Source organism: Cyanistes caeruleus, chromosome 18, assembly GCF_971803275.1.
Source record: "Cyanistes caeruleus chromosome 18, bCyaCae1.hap1.1, whole genome shotgun sequence".
NCBI classification, from domain to species: Eukaryota; Metazoa; Chordata; class Aves; order Passeriformes; family Paridae; genus Cyanistes; species Cyanistes caeruleus.
Genome location: NC_141718.1, coordinates 9736152 through 9757435, shown reverse-complemented (window position 1 = coordinate 9757435; position 21284 = coordinate 9736152). Strand labels below are relative to the sequence as shown.

At 48.4% G+C, this 21284-nt stretch overlaps 1 protein-coding gene across 4 annotated transcripts in view; it reads left to right on the top strand.

Moving 5' to 3' along the window:
* TPCN1 (two pore segment channel 1) overlaps positions 1 to 21284 on the top strand; it is a 40921-nt gene that overhangs the window by 13958 nt on the left and 5679 nt on the right. For 2 of the 4 annotated variants that reach the window (XM_086856029.1, XM_086856027.1), the window contains exons 2-24: positions 694 to 758; positions 4125 to 4249; positions 6689 to 6865; positions 7703 to 7816; positions 8052 to 8182; positions 8687 to 8775; positions 9346 to 9380; positions 9941 to 9999; positions 10728 to 10827; positions 11735 to 11851; positions 12690 to 12814; positions 14029 to 14077; positions 14276 to 14339; positions 15175 to 15219; positions 15963 to 16019; positions 16110 to 16163; positions 16508 to 16580; positions 16779 to 16886; positions 18086 to 18157; positions 18949 to 19038; positions 19699 to 19814; positions 20490 to 20536; positions 20976 to 21129. In XM_086856029.1, the coding sequence (XP_086712155.1) occupies positions 698 to 758; positions 4125 to 4249; positions 6689 to 6865; positions 7703 to 7816; positions 8052 to 8182; positions 8687 to 8775; positions 9346 to 9380; positions 9941 to 9999; positions 10728 to 10827; positions 11735 to 11851; positions 12690 to 12814; positions 14029 to 14077; positions 14276 to 14339; positions 15175 to 15219; positions 15963 to 16019; positions 16110 to 16163; positions 16508 to 16580; positions 16779 to 16886; positions 18086 to 18157; positions 18949 to 19038; positions 19699 to 19814; positions 20490 to 20536; positions 20976 to 21129 (2062 nt within the window). In that variant the 5' untranslated portion in view covers positions 694 to 697. Of the gene's footprint in view, positions 1 to 693; positions 1465 to 4124; positions 4250 to 6688; positions 6866 to 7702; positions 7817 to 8051; positions 8183 to 8686; positions 8776 to 9345; positions 9381 to 9940; positions 10000 to 10727; positions 10828 to 11734; positions 11852 to 12689; positions 12815 to 14028; positions 14078 to 14275; positions 14340 to 15174; positions 15220 to 15962; positions 16020 to 16109; positions 16164 to 16507; positions 16581 to 16778; positions 16887 to 18085; positions 18158 to 18948; positions 19039 to 19698; positions 19815 to 20489; positions 20537 to 20975; positions 21130 to 21284 lie in introns of all 4 variants that reach the window. The other 2 variants (XM_023937584.2, XM_086856026.1) reach the window with 2 other exon arrangements.

Here is a 21284-nt window from a genome sequence, read left to right as displayed (position 1 = left end):
AGATGTTCTGTCATCACAGGTGTACTTGCTAAAATAACAATATCTGGACAGGATGGAAACTAGCATCCAAACCATCCTCAGCCACTTAGGAGAAAGTCCTGATAAGTGGAGTAAAGGCTTTGGGAGCCAGGCAGTGAGCCAGTTAGGGAATCTCTGTTTCAGTGCAAGGCCATAAAAAATGTGTGCTATCTGGAAAGCAGAACATCTGGCAAACTGGCTAATGAGATCCAGACGAGGGGAGCTCCAAGGCAAATGGAAGAGCTGCCCTGTAGGGTTGGTTTATAACTCTTGGAATTTGTAGGAGGTTACTAGTTTGTTGGAATTTTTTTTAAAAAATTACTATTTATTTAAAGAAGTGCAGACACCAAAGACCATGGAATTCCAGAGTGACTTCAGTTTGGTTTATAATAGCTGGCTGGGAAGGATGATTTATCCCAGCCTCCCATGGATGTTTTCTGTCCCTTATTTCCCTCTCAGCTCTGCCCTGGAGATCCCCCATGGCTGCATGAGCTCCTCTGAATGAGAAAAGTTTGTTTGCTCTCAGCCCATGGAGAGTTTTTCCTTCCTCTAAGCAGGGAATTTGTTTTGCAGAGGGAGAGGTTTGGGCTCTGGAAAGTTTATGCTCCTTCTCTTTCTTCCTTGTTTTTTTTTGTTTTTTATTGTAATGATGACATATGGAAACTATTTACACAGGAGCATGCTCGGCTGCACTGAGTGGAAATGCTGGAGTCCCGGCAGTCTCGTTCTGGATGCCTTGTGTAAGCAGCCAGCTGGTTTTGCTTTTCCTTTTTGTGGGGTTTTTTTTTTCCCCCCCCCTCTTTTCTTTTTTTCCCCTCCCTCTCTCTCTTTTCAGGGAACAACTGGGATAAGTTACACAAGTGTAAGAAAGGAAGCTTTGCCACCTGTGACCAGCTCAGTTCTCTTCCTCTGGCGCGGCCCTTGCGCTGCCAACTTCACAAAATACCTGTTTTCTTTTTTTTTTTTTTTTTGTCTGGAGATTCCTTGCTGTGCCTGCTCAGCACTTTGACTCCTCTCCCGTTAGCTCATCGTGCTTGCTGGTGAGCAAGTTGTGCTAAATGCCAAAACACGAGAGCGCAGCACACAGATCCCCGCTCCACCAGCACGCTTGTGCCTGGCAGCTCCTCGTCCTGCAGCCAAACCTTCCAAAATCTCGCCCTCGGAAACAGCCAGGGAAAGGATCTGACTGAGGTCTGAGCCACCTTCCTCAGAGGGGAGGGGAGAAACCCTTCAGTTCTGCAGGCAGCAGAGCAGAATCTTTTGTGCGGAGCTTTCCCTTGAGGAAGCTGCGAAATCGAGGAGCAGCTTTCGGCAGGGAGGGAGGAACTGGGGCTGTGCGAGCACCAGCGGCTGCCATGCAGTGGAGAGAGCTGCCTGCCATCTACTTGGAGGACCCTGGGAGCCCTGTGGAGAGATCCTCCTATCTCATTCAGCTCCATACTGATGGTAAACGCCGTCGGGGATGTCGTGCAGCACGAGCGGAGCCGAGCTTGCATTAGTCTGTGTCATTGTTATCTTGGGAGCAGCTGAGGAAATTAGCTCGCTGGAGGGCTGCCAAGCACTCAGTCAGAGGGCTGCTCTTCAAATTTATTATTATTTTTATTATTATTTATGACCCAGATGATGCTGTTGCCTCGGGGATGCTAGATCAACCTTCTGGTACCTGATGGGAAAGGAGCTGATCCACAAAATGCAGCTCCCCACCGGAACACTTCAGTGCATTTTCTGTTGTCTGTGCCTGCTGCAGACAGCAGGAAAGCATCTTGATTTCTAGAGCTGCTTTTCGGTTCTGATTTGCATCTCTGAGCGCTGTTTTGTATTTGCAGCCTTGTTCTCAGAGCTGGGACAGCTCTTCTGTTTTCAGCTCCTGTGGGAAGCACAGAGCAGGGTCCTGTCCTGGGGTTTTTGCTGGGATGTGTCTTTTCCTAGTGTCGATCCTTCCTTGAGAGGTTAATGTTTGCAAAAGAGCTGCTTCAGGGTTAAAGGTGATTTTGGCATCTTCTGGCAGAGTGCAGTGTGTTGGTGTTTAGGTTAATGCTCCAGACCTTTGCTGGTTTGGCCACAGCGTGTTTTTATCCTCTTAAATTTTGTATATTCTGTAATGTAAAGTCCAGGTTCTGATGAAGGTATGCTCCTCCTGTAACTGCTAAGCATCAAATATGTTGATTTTTTGTGCTCTCAGGCTGCAGTTTGAGGGAGTCTGTCTTTTTTGAGACACATCCCCAGCAAAAGCTTTGTAAATAACAAGATTTAAGAACTTTTTAGAGCTTGCAATATAACGCTTCTGATTTTTGCATATGGCTGTCATCTCTTAGTTAAAAAGCAGACAAACCAGAAGGCTGCCATTCCAGCTCCGTGGATAAATAAAAACTCCATCATTCAGGTTTTTTTTCAAGAGCTGTGCTAAATCAAGGGGTGTGGGGGAGGAACCGGCCTCATTCAAACATTTGTCCAGATTTTGAGTGGTATTTTAAGGGTGTGGGGGAAGCAAGGAAGAGAAACAGGCTTCGTGCTGCAGAATGCTCAGCAACCTGAGCGTGCAATCTGGAAGGTCTTCACAAACCAGAGAAATGTTATCTTAATTTGATTTGGGGGTGGGAGAGGCAGCTGTGGCTGTGCACTGGTGAAGGGGTTCTGATTTCTTCCCACTCCCTGCCTCTGCCAGGAGCACATGGTGCCATTTCTCTTGGCAGGTGTAGAGTTTTTGGCATGGGCTCCCTCTCCACTCCAGAGGGTGTTCTGGAGAGACTGAATCAGTAATTCATCGAGGATTATTTTGTCACAGCAAATCTTCAGCAGGCTGTCATGAGAAGGGAAAAGAACCTCGTGGTGCTTTTTTTTGCCCACTCTCAGATAACAACTTGGAACACAGGGAGAACGAGCTGCCACACCACAGCTCCTGTGCTCATAAAAAAAAAGGGGGAAATCAGCACTGCTGTGCTGGCAAGCTCAATTTTACATGTACCCACTTTGGGAACATGAGGCACTGGAGGAGGGAAGTCTCTTCTGAGAGCAGGAACAACCATGTGATGTGGGAAATGTTTGAAACTCTGGAGAACTGAGAGTGTGGCTAGCTCCACCACAGGCCCTAAGCAGGTCTCATTGCTGTGGGTTCTCTGCTCAGTATTCTTTGTCAAAGGTCAAACAAAACCCCCAGTCCCAGAAGAAGAGACCAAGAGTCATTCCCTTTTTGTGCAGTAATTATTTTCTTGCTTAGTTTTCATACTGAGGCTGCAGAATGCAAAAATGGCAATTATTTTGGAGGTTACATACATGCCCTGTATAACTTTCCCATGGGAAGGGCCCTGTGCATGTGTAGCTCTGCTTGGGAGTTGCTTTTTTACAATTGGATTGTTTTGGGGTTTTTTTTAACTAAATCTTTATTTACAAAATCTGATTCAAATGCTCAGTATGGCATTGTTTATAGCTCTTTGCTGGTGAGAAGGACAGGTGCTCAGAAATGTCAGAATTAATGGGTGGAGTGTGAACAGAAAATTCATCTTGCAGTTTGTTTGCGTCGTGGGGGTGTCGGTACTTAGCAGCACCTCGGATTGTTGTGAAATTTAGTTATTTAGTGTTAAATAAAATGTGTTATTTAGTGACTCTGAAGTGCTGTGAGAAATGGGGCCTTCCACGCAAAGAGCTGACAGCTTCTCTCCTCACACTGGTGCCCCGTGGCAGGGGCAGTGCTGTGTCCATCCTTCCACAGCCTCTGCTCCAAGGACATGTGCAAAAACTTCTTTCTCCTTCAGCAAACCCTCTTTTCTTCACTGGGCTGGCTGTCCTGGGAGGCTGCTGGCTGTTACCTGCCTGCTTATAGTTGCTGATGCTGATAGCCAGCTTCAGGCATGACAGCACACACCTCTGAGCCAGGAGAGCTGCTTGCTGTGTGGAATAAGAAACTGTCTCTTTTGATGATCTTCCAGGAGCATTCCCGTGTGGAAGTGCTGGGTTTGAGTGTCTCTTTTAAGCTCTTACCTGCCAAGAGTCCATTTGTCAGTGTACAAGAGCTGCCACTTTCCTGGCTACTCTGCCTTTCTGTGATCCCAGAGCCTCCTGCTCCATCCCAGCTTCCCTAATGGTCAATCCCTGTTTCTGTGATGCAGATGGAGGCAGCTACGACGTTGTCAACGATGCCTCCAGCCCCGCGGCCAGGGAGTGCTGCGCCCAGCAGAGCTCTGCCCGGCACAACTGGGAGATGAACTACCAAGAGGCAGCCATCTACCTCCAGGTGAGCCCTGCTGGAGCTGGGGGAATGGTCTGCAGGAGCTACGGTGGTTCTTGCTCGTGGGAAACAAACAGCTTCCGTTTTGAGGCTGGAAATTCGGTGTTTTGCCAAGGATTCTGCTTCAGGAGTGGGGCGGTGCTGGAGGCACCTCCAGATAGGCTTTGGAAGTCATTTGGAGCATCTGGACAACAAAATACACACCCTCTCCCAAGGACTGCAGGGCTTGGGGGGTTCAGCACATGCACAGTTCTGCCAGCTTGGCAAATGGAAATTTTTGTAGCTGGTCACAGATTGTCATCCCATCCCTACAGTTACTCCAGGGAGAATGGTCAGTGGCCAGCATGACCAGAGACACCTGGGGGTGTCTCCTGTTCTGCAAGTGCAGCTCCCAGTCCTGCCTTGGCCATGGGGTGGGTGTGTGGCCCAGCTAGTGTCAGTCAAGTCCTGCAGGAGATGTGAGGTACGAGAGAAAGCAGAGGTCTTGATTTCTACAGGATTAAAGGATGTTTGGATTAGGATCAGCCCAGGAGCAATATTTAAAATACTTTAAAAAACAGAGAATGAAGCCCCACCCATGCTTCAGCAACCAGAAACACCATCCTGACTGCAACAAGGTTTGCAGTTGATGTTTTTTTAAGGTTGCTGTAATCTGGTGTGAGTAATTAGCCACCAAAACTGAGTTTCTCCCAGAGCTGTCCAGTCTGAAATAGTTGCTGGTTCCATTACTGTCCGTCCTTCCTTCTCTTCATTCCCTTTCAAAACTCTGAGGTGCTTTGGACCCAGTTGGGCTTTTTTTTTTTTGGTTTAAGCCACTGCAAGGTGACAAAAACCGTTTGTTCCTCCCTGCTTTGACCCCACAGGACAGAGAAATCTCACTTCTCAGATATTTAAAACAGTGTAGGTTGGACCGTGGCAACACTTGAGCGCTCCGTGGTGTGCTGGAGCAGCCCTGGCAATGGCAGGGTGGGTCCAGCCTCCCTCCCAGGCTTTTGTTTAAACTCCTGATTATTGGAGCAGCTCTGGAAAGGGTCATTGAGCTGCTGCAGCTCTGATGGTAATGGGCACAGCAGGCCTGGCCCTTCGGATGGGGATGATTGCTGCTGCTGCCTGACCAATGCCCACGATGACACTGTCCTTGAAATGAGGTAGAATCACTTAAAGAGAGTTTTGTGAGCAGTGGCTGCAGGCAGCTGTCAGGTCTGGATAAGAGGGCTTTGCTGTCCAGCCAGGTTTGGAATTGTTTGGCTCCCAAGAGGCAGGATTTAGGCTGTTTGTAATTCCACAAGTGTGCTCTGCCAGGCGTGGATGGGAATGACCCTGCTGATCTCAGCCTGGGCTCTTTGCAGGGCTGGCTCTGTGCTGCTCCAGCCCGGCTCAGTGGCCCAGCAGGGTTTGTTCTGAAGCCCAGCATGAGCTGCACTAAGTGAGAAACACTGGGAGCCCTCTCCTGAGCGAGTCTGGAGAATGCTTCACCTCCTAAAGGAGAGAGAGTTCCCTGACCTCGTTACCCATCTGCAAACACAGCTATTCTGCTTTGATAGGAATAGCTTGACTGTCCTTGCAGTAATTGCCTGCCTGGAAAGATGTTAATTTAAATAAAACCTCACCACTTCTCGTACATTCATGTGGCCCTGCTGGGGAAAAGTGATCTCTTATGACAGTTCCCAAGAGGCTGCAAGTTTCCTGTGAGTGACAAAAGCTCCCTTGCCAAAACTGTTGACTTGAGAAAGAGAAGAAGCTGTTGGGTGGTTCTGCATGAAAACCCTCTAAAATCTCCCCAAACTAAGTTTCATCCTAGAAGTAAAAATAGTCACGATGTAGCTGTTTGAAAATCAGTTGTAGGCAAAGTGTTAAGATGGAGTATCTGACCTTTTAATGTTAATTAAGCTTTCTAGTTAAGAGGGAGTAACAGATCAGCATAGAGACTTGTTAATCTTTCATGGAGTCTGTCTTACATTCCTGAAGCAGAAAACACTGTGTGTGCTCCAATGTTTTCTCCCAGACATTTTGCAAGGCCAAGATAAGGAGGAACAACTGTCAGCCAGGTGCCCTGGAGCTTATCTGGGTGTTTTCGTGTTCTGTCCTAGAGAAGTTTAATCAAATAAGCCTGTAAACATGTGGAAGTGGTTGCAAGTAAATGAGGGGCTGTGTTTATGTTGGGATGTTTCTGAACATTTCTGAAGTTTCTTTGCCTGCCTTTATATTCTCTGCCTCATTGTGAAAAGGCTCAGGGGTTTGTGGATATTAAGGAGTTTCATTACTGAGCTGTGCTTATGAACAGAAGGGGATGTCCATTCCTCAATAAACACGTCAACAGCAGGCTGTAAATGGGAGCAGTCTGTTGGGAATTGTATCTAATCCCTATAAAAGTCTACATTCTTCACTCTTTTATAGTACTAAGAATGACTAATACTACTCCCTTCTTTATTCCTGCTGCCCTAGGAAGGAGAAAATAATGACAAGTTCTTCACTCACCCCAAAAATGCCAAAGCACTCGCTGCCTACCTCTTTGCACACAACCACCTTTTCTACCTGATGGAGCTGAGCACAGCCCTGCTGCTCCTGCTGCTGTCCCTCTGCGAGGCTCCAGCGGTCCCCATGCTCCGTCTGGGCATCTTTGTGAGTACCTGGGGGCTAAATGAGACAGGCTGCTTGCTCTGCAGTGTGGGTAAGAGGAAAACGATGGCCAGACAGAGAGGAAGGAGGAGGCAATAAGAGGAAAAAAAATCCACCTGGCTTCTTCTGTAAATGGTTGACAGCAGATAGGCCAGACAGCAAAACTTCCTTTTTCCATCTGATCTAGGCAGAACACAGTGAAAGTGGCACTCATGTGATGTTATAGATTAGTGCATTTCTTCATTTTGACACAGAAATGGGTGTTTTTTCCTCTTTTTCATGAGATAACTCAGCAATCTACATACTTTGATGCAGTGGTCTCAAAGTTGTTGTCAGGGCTGGTACCATTACCCCAGCACCACCACTGGTTCCTAGAACACAGATCAGGACCTTTCCTGTGATTGTCCAGAATGTCTAATTCAAGAGAAAACCCTTCTCTGTGTAAAACCTCTCTGCCCAGCAGCTCTCCTTCCCGTGTTTCACCAAAAAAGCCTGCAGTCTCCATCTGTTTTCAAAGTGTTTCTGCTCAAGTTGTTGATATCTTGACCTTTTGTTTCAAATGTATCAATAAGTTTGTCTCTGTATTGCTCAAGCCCAGAAGGGATGTGGATTTCAGGAAATTCTGACCTGGTACTGCTTAGAGGAAACCATACAAAGCATTGGATACAGAAATTTTGATAAACAGTGCTACGTTAGCTGTAAAAGAGTGGCTTGGGGTTTTCCTGCATGCCTCAAGGTGATGCTCAGACTGCTGTCAAACCCACCTGCTCCTTGAAAAAGGAGGGGCAGGAGTGTGGGCTCTGCTGGACCGCTGTTCTCACCAAACCCGTGCTGTGGCAGGTCCACGCAACCCTGGAGCTCTTCGCGTTAATCGTGGTCGTCTTTGAACTCTCGATGAAGATGAGGTGGCTGGGCTTCCAAACCTTTATCAGGCACAAAAGGACTATGGTCAAGGTGAGTTGTCTGCTTGATTGTCAGGGTTTCTCCTTTAGCACCTCCAAGAACCAAAGAGCCAGGTTAAACATCGGCTGGCACCGCAGCAGGGATGACGTAGCCACTACATCCCAGTTGGCTGCCAAATGATTCATGCTAAATCCCTGAACTCTCAGGGACACCTCCCATCCTTCAAATGTCCAAATAAACAGGTGGTCAGCCAGGGCTCTGCCTCTGATTCCCCCCTTTCTTGCAGACGTGTGTGCTGTTGGTGCAGTTCATCGAGGCCATCGTGGTGCTGGTGCGCCAGACCTCGCACGTGCGCATCACCCGCGCCCTGCGCTGCATCTTCCTCGTGGACTGTCGCTACTGTGGGGCCGTCAGAAGGTGATGCTGGGCTGCCTGGGGGTTCTGCCCTCGTTCCTAGGGCTGGGCTGGAGGGAAAACACTCAAATCCTCCAGGCATCCTGGGAAAATCAGCGTCTTTCAGTGGCGTTTGTGTTGGAGATGGTTCCATTGTGAGCTAAGTGTGGATGTGCTGTCGGTGCACAGGGCTCGGGTGGATAAACCAGCACAGGGCTGTGGCTGCACTGGCTCTGCTCCTTGGCTTGCCTGGAAACTGCACAGTGAATCAGAGCTGGTCTTTGGGGAAGGAGAGCTGACAGTGTGACATTAGTGTTGTTTGCAGTACCTGAGAGCTGACTGCAAGGGACAGATGGGTAGCTTGGAAATGATCTTAATTTAGCAAGCTTTCTACTTTTAATCCTTAGAGGGAGTGGGAAGAGAGCCCTCGAGTGTGGGGTTTTGGTGGTGGGTTTTTTTCTTTCCCCTGACAACCCAGAGGAGTAAATGTGCAAATTTTAGTTTATTAATGTTTTCCTTTTTTTTCAGAAATCTGCGACAGATCTTCCAGTCCCTCCCACCATTTATTGACATCCTTCTCCTCCTGCTTTTTTTCATGGTGATATTTGCTATTCTGGGTGAGTTGTATTTATGGATGGAGAAGTGATGCTCTTAACCTGTGATTGTCCAAAAGCAATATGAACAGCCTGGATGAATGTAAAGCTGATCAAAGTGTTGCCAGGATCTTCCAGTTATCCCATTTCATCTGTAGTCATCTGGAATGCAGAGTTAAAATATCTAAAAAATCTGGAATCTGGGTATTTGATTTTGAGACAAAAGTCCTTTTGACCTCTGCCAGACCACAATCAGTGGCCTGTGTTTTCAAGCTCTGCTTCCACCAGCCCTTCCTCAACACTGACAGTTTAATCTGCATCCCCACAAATGTGTCTGGAGTGTTCCTGCTGCAGTCCAAAGCATCCCCAGAAAGTTTATTTTCCAAAAGGAGCAGTGAAATGCCAATGGCATCTCTTGGCAAATCTCTGTGGAGAAAGTCTTCTCGATAGTCCATCTTCAGGGTGCCAGAGAGGATTTACTGTTAGTGGGACCTTCCTTTGGGATCTGCTCCACAGCTCGACATTGAACTGACTTCCTTTTTCTTTGTTCTTTCTCCTTTCTCTCCTCCTCTATTTTCTCTGCTGCCTCTTCAGGTTTTTACTTGTTTTCTCCTAACCACTCGGATCCGGTGAGTACCTTGATTCTTTCATTGGGAGTCCAACATTAGAGTGCAGTCACAGTTTATTCCATGTGAGACCACGCACAGGCCTGGCAGTGTCACCCTGCTGTACCCTCTGCTGGGGAGGAAGAGTGGGGAAGGAACTTCCTCCAAGACAGGATGTCCCAAAGGGAACATTCTCAGAGTTGTTCCTTGTTCTTGATGCCTTCATTCAGCCAAAAGAGCCATCTTCCTCTGTCCCCAGGGGAGGAGGTGTTGGGGCAAAGCTCGGCCACTTCCACTGCTGTGGTCAGAGTCCAGCAGCCACTGGTTCCTGCTGCTGCCCAGCCTGTGGCTGGCTGGGAGAAAGCACTCAGAAAAATGTGCTTTTGGTTTAACCTTTCTCACCATTTCTCAGGGAACTTTAAAAGGGACCAGTGCTGAAGTTCTTCTCCCTAGGGAAGGCATCAGGGGTTTGTGGGAGTGCCTGTATCCAAAGGGGTGGGGGGACTGGTTGTTTCTTTGAACAAAATGTCCCTGTGAGTTCCTGCTTGCATTTTGTCATGGGATTTTTTTTTTTTTTCTTGCAGTACTTCAATACCTTAGAGAACAGCCTGGTGAATCTCTTTGTGCTTTTGACCACTTCAAAGTAAGTTCATGCTCTTCTATCTCAGTCTTTCCCTTTGTCCCAGAGGAGTCTGGCAGAGCCAAGAGTTTATCTGCAGAAATGCTCTGTCTCCAAATGGGTGACCCCTTCCCTCTGCCTGAGAGATGTCCAGGGTCAGCCTGCATGGGAAGAACTGGTATTTCATTTTCCTTTAGGACACTGTGACCTCAGCTGCAGAGTTATCTCTAAGGACTCAGACATCTTCATCACTGTGAGGGCAGTAAGGGGAGGAAACAGCTTTGTTAGGCCTTGTTCCAAGAAGGGAAAATTTGTGTTTGTGCTTCTTTGTGAGCCAACAGCTTGCTGTTGAGAAGTAACTTCCTATTCCTGTGCTGCAGCTCACCTGCCTGCTAGGAAATTGGGATAACAGCAGTGAGTAAATATTGATCTGCTGTCAGGGAGAACCCTGAGGATTAGGAAATTAGCAAAGGGTGGAATAAATCTGAGGTTGTAACACCTGCACCGAGGCTGTACTGCTGTTGTTAAGTATCAAAGCATAGCCCTTAACCACATCACAAACCCCATTTGGAGTCTGGGATGTGTGAGCATTGTGCTTGCCGTGTTGATTTTTTTTTTCCATGAGTTTTGTACAACTGTGCAGGTCTTTAGATGTGAGTTTATACACACACACACACATCCCCTGTGGCTCTTGCAGTGGGATGTGTAGCATGAGTTATTTGGTGTTTACCCTGGTGTCCTTTGGGATGCAGTTTCCCTGATGTGATGATGCCGTCCTACGCCCGGAACCCCTGGTCCTGCGTCTTCTTCATCGTGTACCTCTCCATTGAGCTCTACTTCATCATGAACTTGGTGAGTCCCCAGGGGAGCACTTCCCTTCCCTCTGCCTGGGTTTGGAGCTCATTGCTCAGCAGAGCCTTCCCCATTCCCAGAACTGCTCTGCAATCAGCTCAGACCCTTTGGCAGAACACTTCTAGAAGTGGCAGCTTGGCTACAGATAGAACTCTTTTAATGTCTAACCATGAGGAATTGAACTAAATCACAGAAAACCAAATTATATGAGCATCTTTCAACTCCTCTCCCATTAATATCCTGCTTGGAGTGACATACTCGGTTGCATGAAATTTATTATCCTTCTCTGTCTTAATTATTTATCATAAAATGGCATTTTATTATCTGGACTTGCCCGAAATACTTTGTAAATCAGTTTGAAGGGGATGGAATTACTCAGTATGGCAGGACTGCAGTGCTGATCACTGCAGAGTGAGAGCACGGCTGCCCAGGGGAGGATGTGAGTGCTGGAAAAGGGCTTGCTGAAGGAGCTGAGGAATTCTGCAGCCCAAGGTGAGGGATTTGATGCTTGTGGTTGGATTCCACTGCCTTCCCAGATGGAGGGTTAGCTTTGCAGTGTGTTAGCCAAAGCTCTGAGGAAGGGTAAATCCAGAGAGCAGCCCTCCAACCCTGCTTTCCAGGAACAGATCAGGGCGTTTGAATTAATCTTTTGATATGGTTTTCTGCTGGTATTTGTGTGGTTTAGCTCTAGCTCTTAAAACTCACTAGCAAGTGTTGAGAGGCCAGAAACATTTGGACCTCCTCCAAAAAGTGGATCCCTGTGAGCTTGGGGATCCCTTTGTGGGATCTCACCCGCTCCGTCCCGCCTCCATCAGCGTTCCTGCTGCAGGCAGTGCCTCTCCCTGCTTCCCTGAAACCCTGCAGAGTGTAAGGGTCAAAACAGCACTGTTTTTCCCTGTCTCCTCAGCTTCTGGCTGTTGTGTTTGACACTTTCAATGACATTGAGAAGAGGAAGTTCAAGTCCCTGCTGCTGCACAAGCGCACGGCCATCCAGCACGCGTACCGGCTGCTGGTCACCAAGCAGGTACGGCATGGCACAGCACCCTGGGCTGGGCTGCCTAAACAGCACCTCCAAAAAAAGGGCATTTATCACTGTTGATTGTTACCAGACTCACCACGGGCTGGTGGTTTTTTCATTCACATAACTTGTTCACCTCTGTTTCTGGAGAAAAAGCAGAGTGCTCTGAAGTTCAGCCCTGCGTGAGGTTATGGCTTGGTAAAATGAGGGAAATTTGTTCTGGAGTTGATTCCTCTCTGATTGAGTCTGGGTCACTTGAGGACTTGTTTGGCTTACCAAGCATCACTATTGAGAGGAGGGATGGGTCATACAATTGAAGGTAAAATCCATTTTCTAGATCCTGCACAAATGAACAGTGCAGAAACAGAAGGAATTCACCTACAAACAACTTTTTACAAGAGCTGTGGGGAGAAGGTTGATTTCTTGCTTAACTTGTCGGAGCAGCAAGAGAAATAAGACCCAAAAATAACTAACCCACTTCTAGTAAATTAATTCATGTTTAGATGGTTTTAAAGAAGTGCCATGATGGGATCTGTTAGGCTGCCTGCTAATTTCCCAAGAAGAGGGGTTGAACTCTACTTGGGGTTTCTGGTTGGACAGTTTTCAGGTGATGGGGCAACAGGGAACAGTTCTGCATTTGCTGGAGGGACCGATTGCCAGGAAGGCTTTCTGATCTCTGTGTCCTGGGATGAGCTTGCTGTGTTAAAGTAATAGCTCAGGGTACTTAGGGGGCTCAATTATAATGTATGAAATCCTGCTTAAAACAAATCCAGAGTGAGAATTAAAAGCCTCTGTGCGTTCCTGCCTGATCCTGCTGCTTCTAACAGCATTCCTTTGTTGCCAGAGGCCGTCTGGAATTTCCTTCAAGCACTTCGAAGGGCTGCTGCGGTTCTACAAGCCTCGGATGTGTGCCAGGGAGAGATATCTCACCTTCAAAGCACTGAATCAGAGCAATACCCCTTTAGTCAGGTAGGATGGTCCTGCTGCTGCACTCCCTGCAGCTGGGGCTGGGCTTTGGAGAGGATGGCTGGGTTTATGGGACCAGCCTTGTGTGACATGTGGGAAGAGGAAGGGTTTTTCTGGGAAGCTGGGAGCGGTGGGTACCCTGAGAGCTGAGGTTTTCCTTGGGAGGTGCTGGAGTTCCTGCATGCCCTCTTGTGGATACAGTGCTGTGATGGCACTCACAGGCAGGATCTGCTTCCCACTCCCCTGCCAGAACAGAGCCAGGAGCTGGGGAGCAGAGCTGGGGTCTGTGAGGGGCATTTCCTCACACACTGCAGCCTCACAGCTTAGCAAGTCTCTGCTTTCTTCCAGCAGCTGGCTGTCATTCCCCTTACCCCCAGGGTTTTGTTAATTAAAATTTGGTTCTGCTGGTGCTTTCAGGGCTGCCATCCTCTGTGTTATGAGGCAGAGAATTGCCATTCTGCTGGGGGGTGGGTGCAGCTAACTCCAACCAGCAAGGGAGCAGAGGGAATTAGAGCAGGAGATCTTCTCTTCCTTTTCCTTTGTTCTGGCCACAGACAGGTTCCAAGTGACTCTCCTATGAAACTGGTGCTGATGCTTCTCCTTGAAGTCAAGTGCCACAGAGAAGTATTGAAAATGGCACAGGGAGAAAGACTGAGTTGTGAAATTCAGGCACCGGTGTCACCAGTAAGAGTCTGAGAAGTTCAGTGTCCTCACTTTCAGACACATAAAAGCTGTTACAGGCCTGACCCCGAGCACCTAGCCAGGCACTCATGTCCTATGAGTTTCTTTGCTTTCATGTCCTTTTTCAAACTTCATTTTTAGCCTGAAAAGAAAATGTGCAAAGATGTTAGAAAAGAACCATATGAGTAATTAAGCCAGTCCAAGACTTCTTCATGAAGAGCAGTGCAATCTCCATCCCTTGGGGTTGGCATCTAAGCCTCAGGTCTTTCCTCTCAGTGGTAAAATTCTGGAGTTCAGTAGAGTCAGAGTTTCCCCTAAGGGCTGAAGCATTACAGAAAGGAGATGCTGGCTATTGTCAGTCAGGAGCCTTTGGCCAGGCTGGGAAGAGGTCACTGTTGAGTTCTGTCGGCTGTGGCTGCAGTTCTGATAAGGAGTTAATCACTTCCAGGGGCTCTCCACCAGTGATGTCTGACAAGGACAATTAAAGATCTGGTCACCCTCAAGGCTCTGATCAGATCTTTCTTTCTGTTTTGCAGTCTAAAGGATTTTTACAATTTCTATGAAGTTGTTGGCTTAAAATGGAAGGTAAGAGTTTGTTGGGTGGAGAAGAAGGGAACTGTGCGTGGGAGGGAGAGAAAAGGAGCGGTTAGAGAGGAGCTGGGTAAGAAACAAAGGCAGCCTAAGAGAAGGAGGTGATGGGGGTAGGGTGGGTGTCCATGCCTGCCCTTTTGTCTGCATGGATGTGGCTCTGGCTGCTGCTGACCGTGGCTGTTCTGCTCGCAGGCAAAACGGAACCGCGAGCACTGGTTTGATGACCTTCCACGGACTGCCTTCCTTATTTTTAAAGGTAACACACTGTTTTCATGGCAGCCTGTGTTCAGCTGGCAGGAGGAGTATTTCCTTACGGAGGCAGGACACTCTGAAGGGACTTGATGTCCCTGGCAAACACCTGAGGGAAGGCCTTCTAACCAACTCCCTGTGTATCCAGAGCCTCCGAGGCCAGAGACTTGGATTCAGAGTCTCCAGGGAAGATTTCTGTCCTGTGAATATTCCTGCAGTGCCTGTGGACTGGGATTTGGGTTGTCACAAAAGCTGTTAGGCTGCCTGGCCCCAAGATGTAGTTGCAGCTCCTATCCAGTTCAAGAACTGCACTTTGGGAAAGCAAAAGAGGCCTGGAGCCCCCGTCAGAGTAATGCCTTGCCAATTTACCTCCTGTGTCCCAAGTTTCCTGACTGGATGTAGCCATGCAGAATTAAGAACCTGCAGCTCTTCTGAGGTGTTTTGTGCTCCTGGGGAGCAGCTGACACCCTGTGATCCAAATCCAGCTGCCACAGGGAGCCCTCAGAGCTTTGCTGATGCTCCCAACCCTTCCTGTTGTTCCAAACACAGAGCATTTACTTCTGTCCACACCCCAGAATTAGCACATGGACACCAGACATTCTGGGGGCTAAGGATAATTACTTAATTGCTGCTAAAATTCTAAAGGATATTTAAGAATTTGTATGATGTATGGATAAGGATATATGATATAAGGATTAAGGATATATGTTCCCAAAAAGTGAAAGGTAATCATCTGCTGATCTGTTTAGCTTCTGTGCTGAGGATTGGTATGGAAAATGTCTCTAGGGAGAAGATAGAGGGATCTGGGTGTAAACATTTTGGTCATCCTTTCCTTCACACAGGCATCAACATCCTGGTGAAGTCCCGTGTGTTCCAGTACACGATGTGTGAGTAGGAGCAATGAGCTGTCTCTGCCTGGCTCCCTTGCTCATGTGGGTCTGGTGTGCTGTGCCTGCCAGCCCTCCAAGGACTTGGTGTGGCCTGAGCCGTGGTTCATGGACAAATTTTGGAGTTTTGGTGGAGAGGGAGGGAAGTTCTTCATTGTACCAGCAGCCTAAGCTCTCAGCTCTCATTCTGGAGAGGTTCCCTGGCTCACTGCACAATGCCCTGTGGGGCTGGTGCTGGAGGAGTCAGCTTGTTGCATTTAGGTGGGTTGGTGATCAGCTTTCCCAAACCTTGGGGGGGTTTATCTTGCAGCTGAAGGATGCTGGATAAGGAAGTGCCTTGCCACTCAACCACATTCTGTTTGCTCTCGAGGAGCTGTGAGCATCCTCACTGCTGGAGGGGTTGTTTGGCAATCCTGTGAGGAGTCTGTGCTTCTCTTCTCTAGAGGAGAAAGTGCTTCCTCCTGGTGCTACCTGCTGGCTTCTAAATCATCTATTCCAACTCAGTAATTTGGGGTTGGGTTTGGATTTTTTTTAGTTTTGTTTCTTTTTTAACATAAGGGCACTGCATCTGTTAAAGGCCTGGAGAAAGACATGGGGGAAGACTCCCAATTTATGAGTTCAATTTGTTCATTGAGTTGGAACCAGTGACCCTGCCCACTTGTCCTATATTGTATTCTTTTTGTTAGCTTAAGAAATGGATATCCAGGAGTGGTTTTGCTATGGGTATTTCCTTTGTTTTCCAGACACCGTGGTGGCTGTGAATGGAATTTGGATTCTTGTTGAAACCTTTATGTTGCAAGGTAGGAAACATCACAGCTTGTTCCTTGACTGTGGTGCTGGGGGATTGGAAAAAAGGGAAGGCTTGAGAAAGCTGTTCTTGTGTCTTGCAGGAGGGAATTTCTTCTCCAGGAATGTCCCGTGGAGTTACGTAGTCTTCCTCACAAGTAAGATGCCTCCCAACAGAGCTGTGTCATTTCCTGAGGAGCTGGGAAGGGAATTGAAGTTGTAACTTAACCATGGCTGTAGAGCCTCCATCCAGAACAGTGGTGTGCCTGGCAGACATTGCTTTGTAGACTTTTCCGGAGAGAAATCTCTGTGAACACAGGAATATGTGTTGATTGGGAGGGGAAAAGTCTCTTTGGCACCTCACTGAGAATGAGGAGGATGGGTGGGGTCTGTTAAACCCCTGTTCAGAAATCCTTTCAAATCCCCACACATCTACAAGGACAGACCTTCCCATGAGCCTTTCCTGTGGTGCTGCTCATTCCTGATCCCTCTTGGTTTGCAGTCTATGGCGTGGAGCTGCTCCTGAAGACCACTGGGCTGGGGCCTGTGGAGTACCTGTCCTCAGGCTGGAATCTGTGAGTACACACTCATCTTTTTGGGCTGGAAACACCAACTTCTGAGCCAAGCCTGTAGAGAGAATGCCATCAGCCACAATTCTTCTGCCCTGGCCTTGTGCATCTTCTCAGGCTGGAGCAGCACCGATTTCTCTTCTCTGCTGAAGCACTGCTGCTGAATCATTGCTTACATCTATTTTATTTCATTTTTCTTTCCAGCTTTGACTTCTCAGTCACCCTGTTTGCATTTTTGGGGCTCATGGCACTGGCCTTTGACATGGAGCCCTTTTACTTCATCGTGGTCCTGCGACCCCTCCAGCTGCTGAGGTGAGGTGGGAAAGGCTGGGAAGGGGTTGATTCCAGAGAGCAGGTGGGAGAAAACAGCCTTGTTTTCCATCAGTCCCACTGGGGACTGAGCTCCTCAGCAGGAGAGGGCAAGGACTGCTCTGTGGGAATGTGACCGTGGCAAACAGGAATTGCGTGGGGTAATGAGATTAGCCCGAGTTATCAAAACGAACGATAACAAAAACTTGGGATGGGATATGAAAACCCCGTGCTTTGGAGCTTAAGCTGATCTCTAATAGAGATCAAGGGATTTACTGGGGGCAGATTATCCTGTGTCTGCCTTCGTGGGGTTCTTACACCTCCTCTAAATTGTCTGATGCTGTTCAGAGAAAAGCTTTTTCTGTCAGGGTGAGATGGTCTGAGCCAGTTTAATAATTTCCATTGAATTACCAGAAATTACAGTTTTCAAAGGATGCTGCTTTCTTGGGTGAAGTACTGCCCTGCTCTAGCTGCATCTCACACTCAGGGCAAGGCCATGGCCTGGAGCCTCTCTGCAGTTCAGGGAGCTGGGGCTGATTAACCCTCTCGTGTCGAGGTACACTCACCTTCACAAACACCTCCAGAGCCACAGGGGGAAGGGATTTGAGGCAAAATGTTTCATTAAAAACAAGCTAATGTAATTTAGCTCTTCACTGAGGATTTTAAAAACACTTCATGACACTCAAGAGGGGGAAAAAAAAATAATGTTTTCTCTGTTCCTCCCCTGCCAAAGCCTGTTTGGCAGCTGTGTTTCTCTGTAAAGGCTGATGGGGTTGCCAAATCTTAAATTAGCAGGCACAGTGCAGTTTTCTTTCATCAATTTTTATTGGGTCATGGTGGAAACACAGAAAAGCTTCTGTCTGGGGGAAGCAGGAATGAATCCTGACCCTGTACATGGGACTAGTGTAAGTTCTTACAGTTTTTAGGAGTTTTAAATAGCTGTTTTTGCATCATGCCATGTAAAATGACAGCCTTTTCCCCCCTGGCATCCTCAGTCCTGTGAACAGTTGAATGTGTCAGGAACATTCCAGTGGGACAGCAGGAAGGTGAGCAGAGACCACCTGAGCAAGAGCAGTGAGCTGTCAGGAAACCTCAGTGCCATTGACCTGGGAGGCAGAGAGAGCTGGGATTCTCCTTTTAGCTCTTTCCCCCAACACCAGGAATGCTGCAGGGTGTGGGTAACTCCTGGCCTCTCCTTTCAGGCTGTTCAAACTGAAGAAACGCTACAGGAACGTCCTGGACACCATGTTTGAGTTGTTCCCTCGCATGGCCAGGTACCAACTTCTGCTCTTTGGGTGATGGCAGGGAGAGGGGAGTGAGGGTTTGGGGTCAGGATAGGGACCTGGCCAACCTGCTTGAAGGGATTTTTGCTCTGATCTGTCAGTGGGTAGTTACTGATTCCTCTTAATCCTCCAATTCCTTGGAGCACCAACACCCCAGCACCCTGGGCCTCCTCCTGCTTTTGTGTTCGGAGGATAACCGAGTCCCTGCTTGTTTTAATTTATCTCCCCCATCCCAGCTCTTGCTGAGAGATGAAGCCCATGTGGGAAGAACGAATCCCCTCGGCCCCAGGTGTTCCCCTGTGCTCAGCAGGGCCCCTGGGGAGCAGTATTGTGAAATGCTGGGGCAGAGGGAGCCTGGGGCTGGCCTGGGGCCTCCTCAGCCCTGCTGCCCTTGCAGGAGGCCCGAGCTGGCTGCAGAGCCCTGCTCTGGGCACAGGCCCTGCCAAGTCCGAGGACGTGGAGAGGGCAGAAACAGTGTGCGGTGTTCTTTATGAAAGGAGCTGTGGAGAGAAGTTTATTTAACAGCAAAGGACAGGCTGGGATGGAGTCCAGGCTGCTCTTTGGTTTCTCTTCAGCGAGTGGCAAGCTCCTTGTCCCAGGGCTCCCTGGATGAGAGCAGGCCAAGAGCTGCAGAGCCACAGCAGCAGGGGGGTGGGCTGGGGTTTCCAGTGATGCTTCCCATCCCTTGGAAGTTCCTCCCAGAGCAACCAGCCTAGGATTTTGTGTTTCCCTGCCTTAGCAACTCTCCAGTAGCACAGTGCTCTTTCTGTTTGTGCCTCCAGCCTGGGTTTAACCCTGCTGATCTTCTACTACTGCTTTGCCATCGTTGGCATGGAGTTCTTTGCTGGCGTGGTCTACCCGAACTGCTGCAAGTGAGTAGCTCAAATCCAGCCCCTCAACAGCACTTTTGGTGCTCAGCCAGCAGCAGGGAGCTCTGGCAGCTCCATTTCCCTGTGGAGAAGTGGCCAGAGGATGGGACTGAATGGGGTTTTGTAGCTAAGGCAACACGTGGCAAAAATCCAGGGGATAGTTCATTTCTCTTGCCCCATGACTGGAAGTGTCCAAGGCCAGGTTGGATGGGGCTTGGAGCAACCTGGAATGGTGGGAGGTGTCCCTGCCTGTGGCAGGGGGGGAAGCTGGATGAGCTTTAAGGCCCTTTCCTACCCAAACCATTCTGTTTTTATAAATTCACCCAACATAAATTCACCTGGTCCTGGACTCTGAGCTGTCCTGTTCCCTTTTCACTTTTCATGATGGTAGACCACTTGGAAATGCCAAGCTTGAAGGCTGTGAGCCAAGGAGCTCAAACTTGCAGTTTCTCTGGTGTAATACTTGCTGAATGATTTGAAAGACTCCGTGTGCTCCCTGAGCTGTGAAAGAGAGAGGATTCCTTCCAGAGGACAAGTGTTGGCCAAGAGGCAGAAATTGCCACTCTTATTTCCACCTTCTAGATGGGCTGGTATTTATATCTTTTTAGATTTCCTGAGCTTTTCCAGTCTCTGCTGATTCTTTGTCCTGTTTTCTCTGACCAGCACAAGCACAGTTGCAGACTCCTACCGCTGGGTGAACCACACAATTGGCAACAAAACAGTTGTGGAAGAAGGTTATTACTATCTCAACAACTTTGACAACATTCTGAACAGCTTTGGTAAGGGCACTTTTGTCCCTAGGAAGGCTTATCCTGTGTTCCTGCAGAGCTGGATGGCTCTGTAACGCTGTAATGCTGATGTGAGCCCGGGACTCTCCCAGGGAGTCCTGCTAATGCACCTCACTCAGCATCCTGCTCCTTCTGTCTGGAGAGCTCCAGCTGACTGATTGTGCCAGCCCTGCTCTGCAGGGTAAGCAGAGGTCTCTCAGAGCCAGCTGGAAGCCAGCAGATCTGTTCTGGCTGCTGGTCAGACCAGAGGTGTGTAATGAGGGCATTAAATCACTGCCCTTCTGAAGAACCAGCAGCAGTGCCTCTCTTAAAACCCTCTGATGAGGAATAGTTTGAATGTGTTGATTACTCTCCATGATTTTTCTTAATGTGTGAGCAGAGTGTTTATCTCCTGGAGATTTCAGAGCTCTCTAGTGAAGAGTCAGGTCAGGTTTCTTTAAGAAACAGAGATGAAGCCGTGCTGCAGGTTCCGTGGGTCTGACCCCCTTTGTCTGAAGTAATTGCAGTGGGGAGGGTTTGAGTTCCCTCTGGATTTGCTCTCTTTATTCAGACTTTGCTGTCTTGTGTCAGTCTTCCCTGTCAGACACTTTATCTAAAAATCACTGTGAAACAGGTCAGGATGGATAAAACAATTAGCTGTGTGTGTTTTCTCCCTCTTCTGTGCAGTGACACTGTTTGAGCTGACGGTGGTCAATGACTGGTACATCATCATGGTGAGTGAGCCCTGCAGGCAGCACAGACTCTGCCAGCTCAGGCACACCTTCCACACCACCACTGCTTTTCTTCCCATGGTGACTTTTGGTCCTGGCTGTTGGGAGGCATTTGGCCCCTGCCATGCTGCTGGGCACCTTTTCAGCCTTCACAGGCTGGACAAACAAAGTCACCCTGTGCTCCAGTTTGTCACCCTGCTGTCCAAGCTGTGTTCTCGTGGCACAGTGGCCCTTACAGCCACCAGCTTTAGATGTTCTGTGTGTTTGCCTGTAGGAACATCTCTTTTTAGCTGCAAGGACCTGTTTGGGAATTGAGAATTGCACAAGCAGTCCCTGGTGCCCAGCAGTCCCCTGTTTGTGCTGCTTTGTGCCTGTTGACAAGCAGCTAACACTGCCTCTCCCTTCTTTTGTGCACTGCTCACTTCTTCCTTCTCCTCTTTAGGAAGGGGTGACATCCCAAACCACTCACTGGAGCCGTCTGTACTTCATGATCTTCTACATTGTGACCATGGTGGTGATGACAATCATCGTGGCTTTCATCCTGGACGCTTTTGTCTTCCGCATGAACTACACCCGGAAGAACCAGGATTCAGAAGGTCAGAACTGAGGCCTGGCTGACCTACAACGTTGTGTCTTCTCTCCCTGGAACTTTGTCTCTAGGAGAAAATGGGATTGGCCAGGAAAAAACAGATTTTTAAATTTTTTTTTTTCCTTTTAAGCCTGACATTCTGAGCTAATTCTTTTGCTTTTT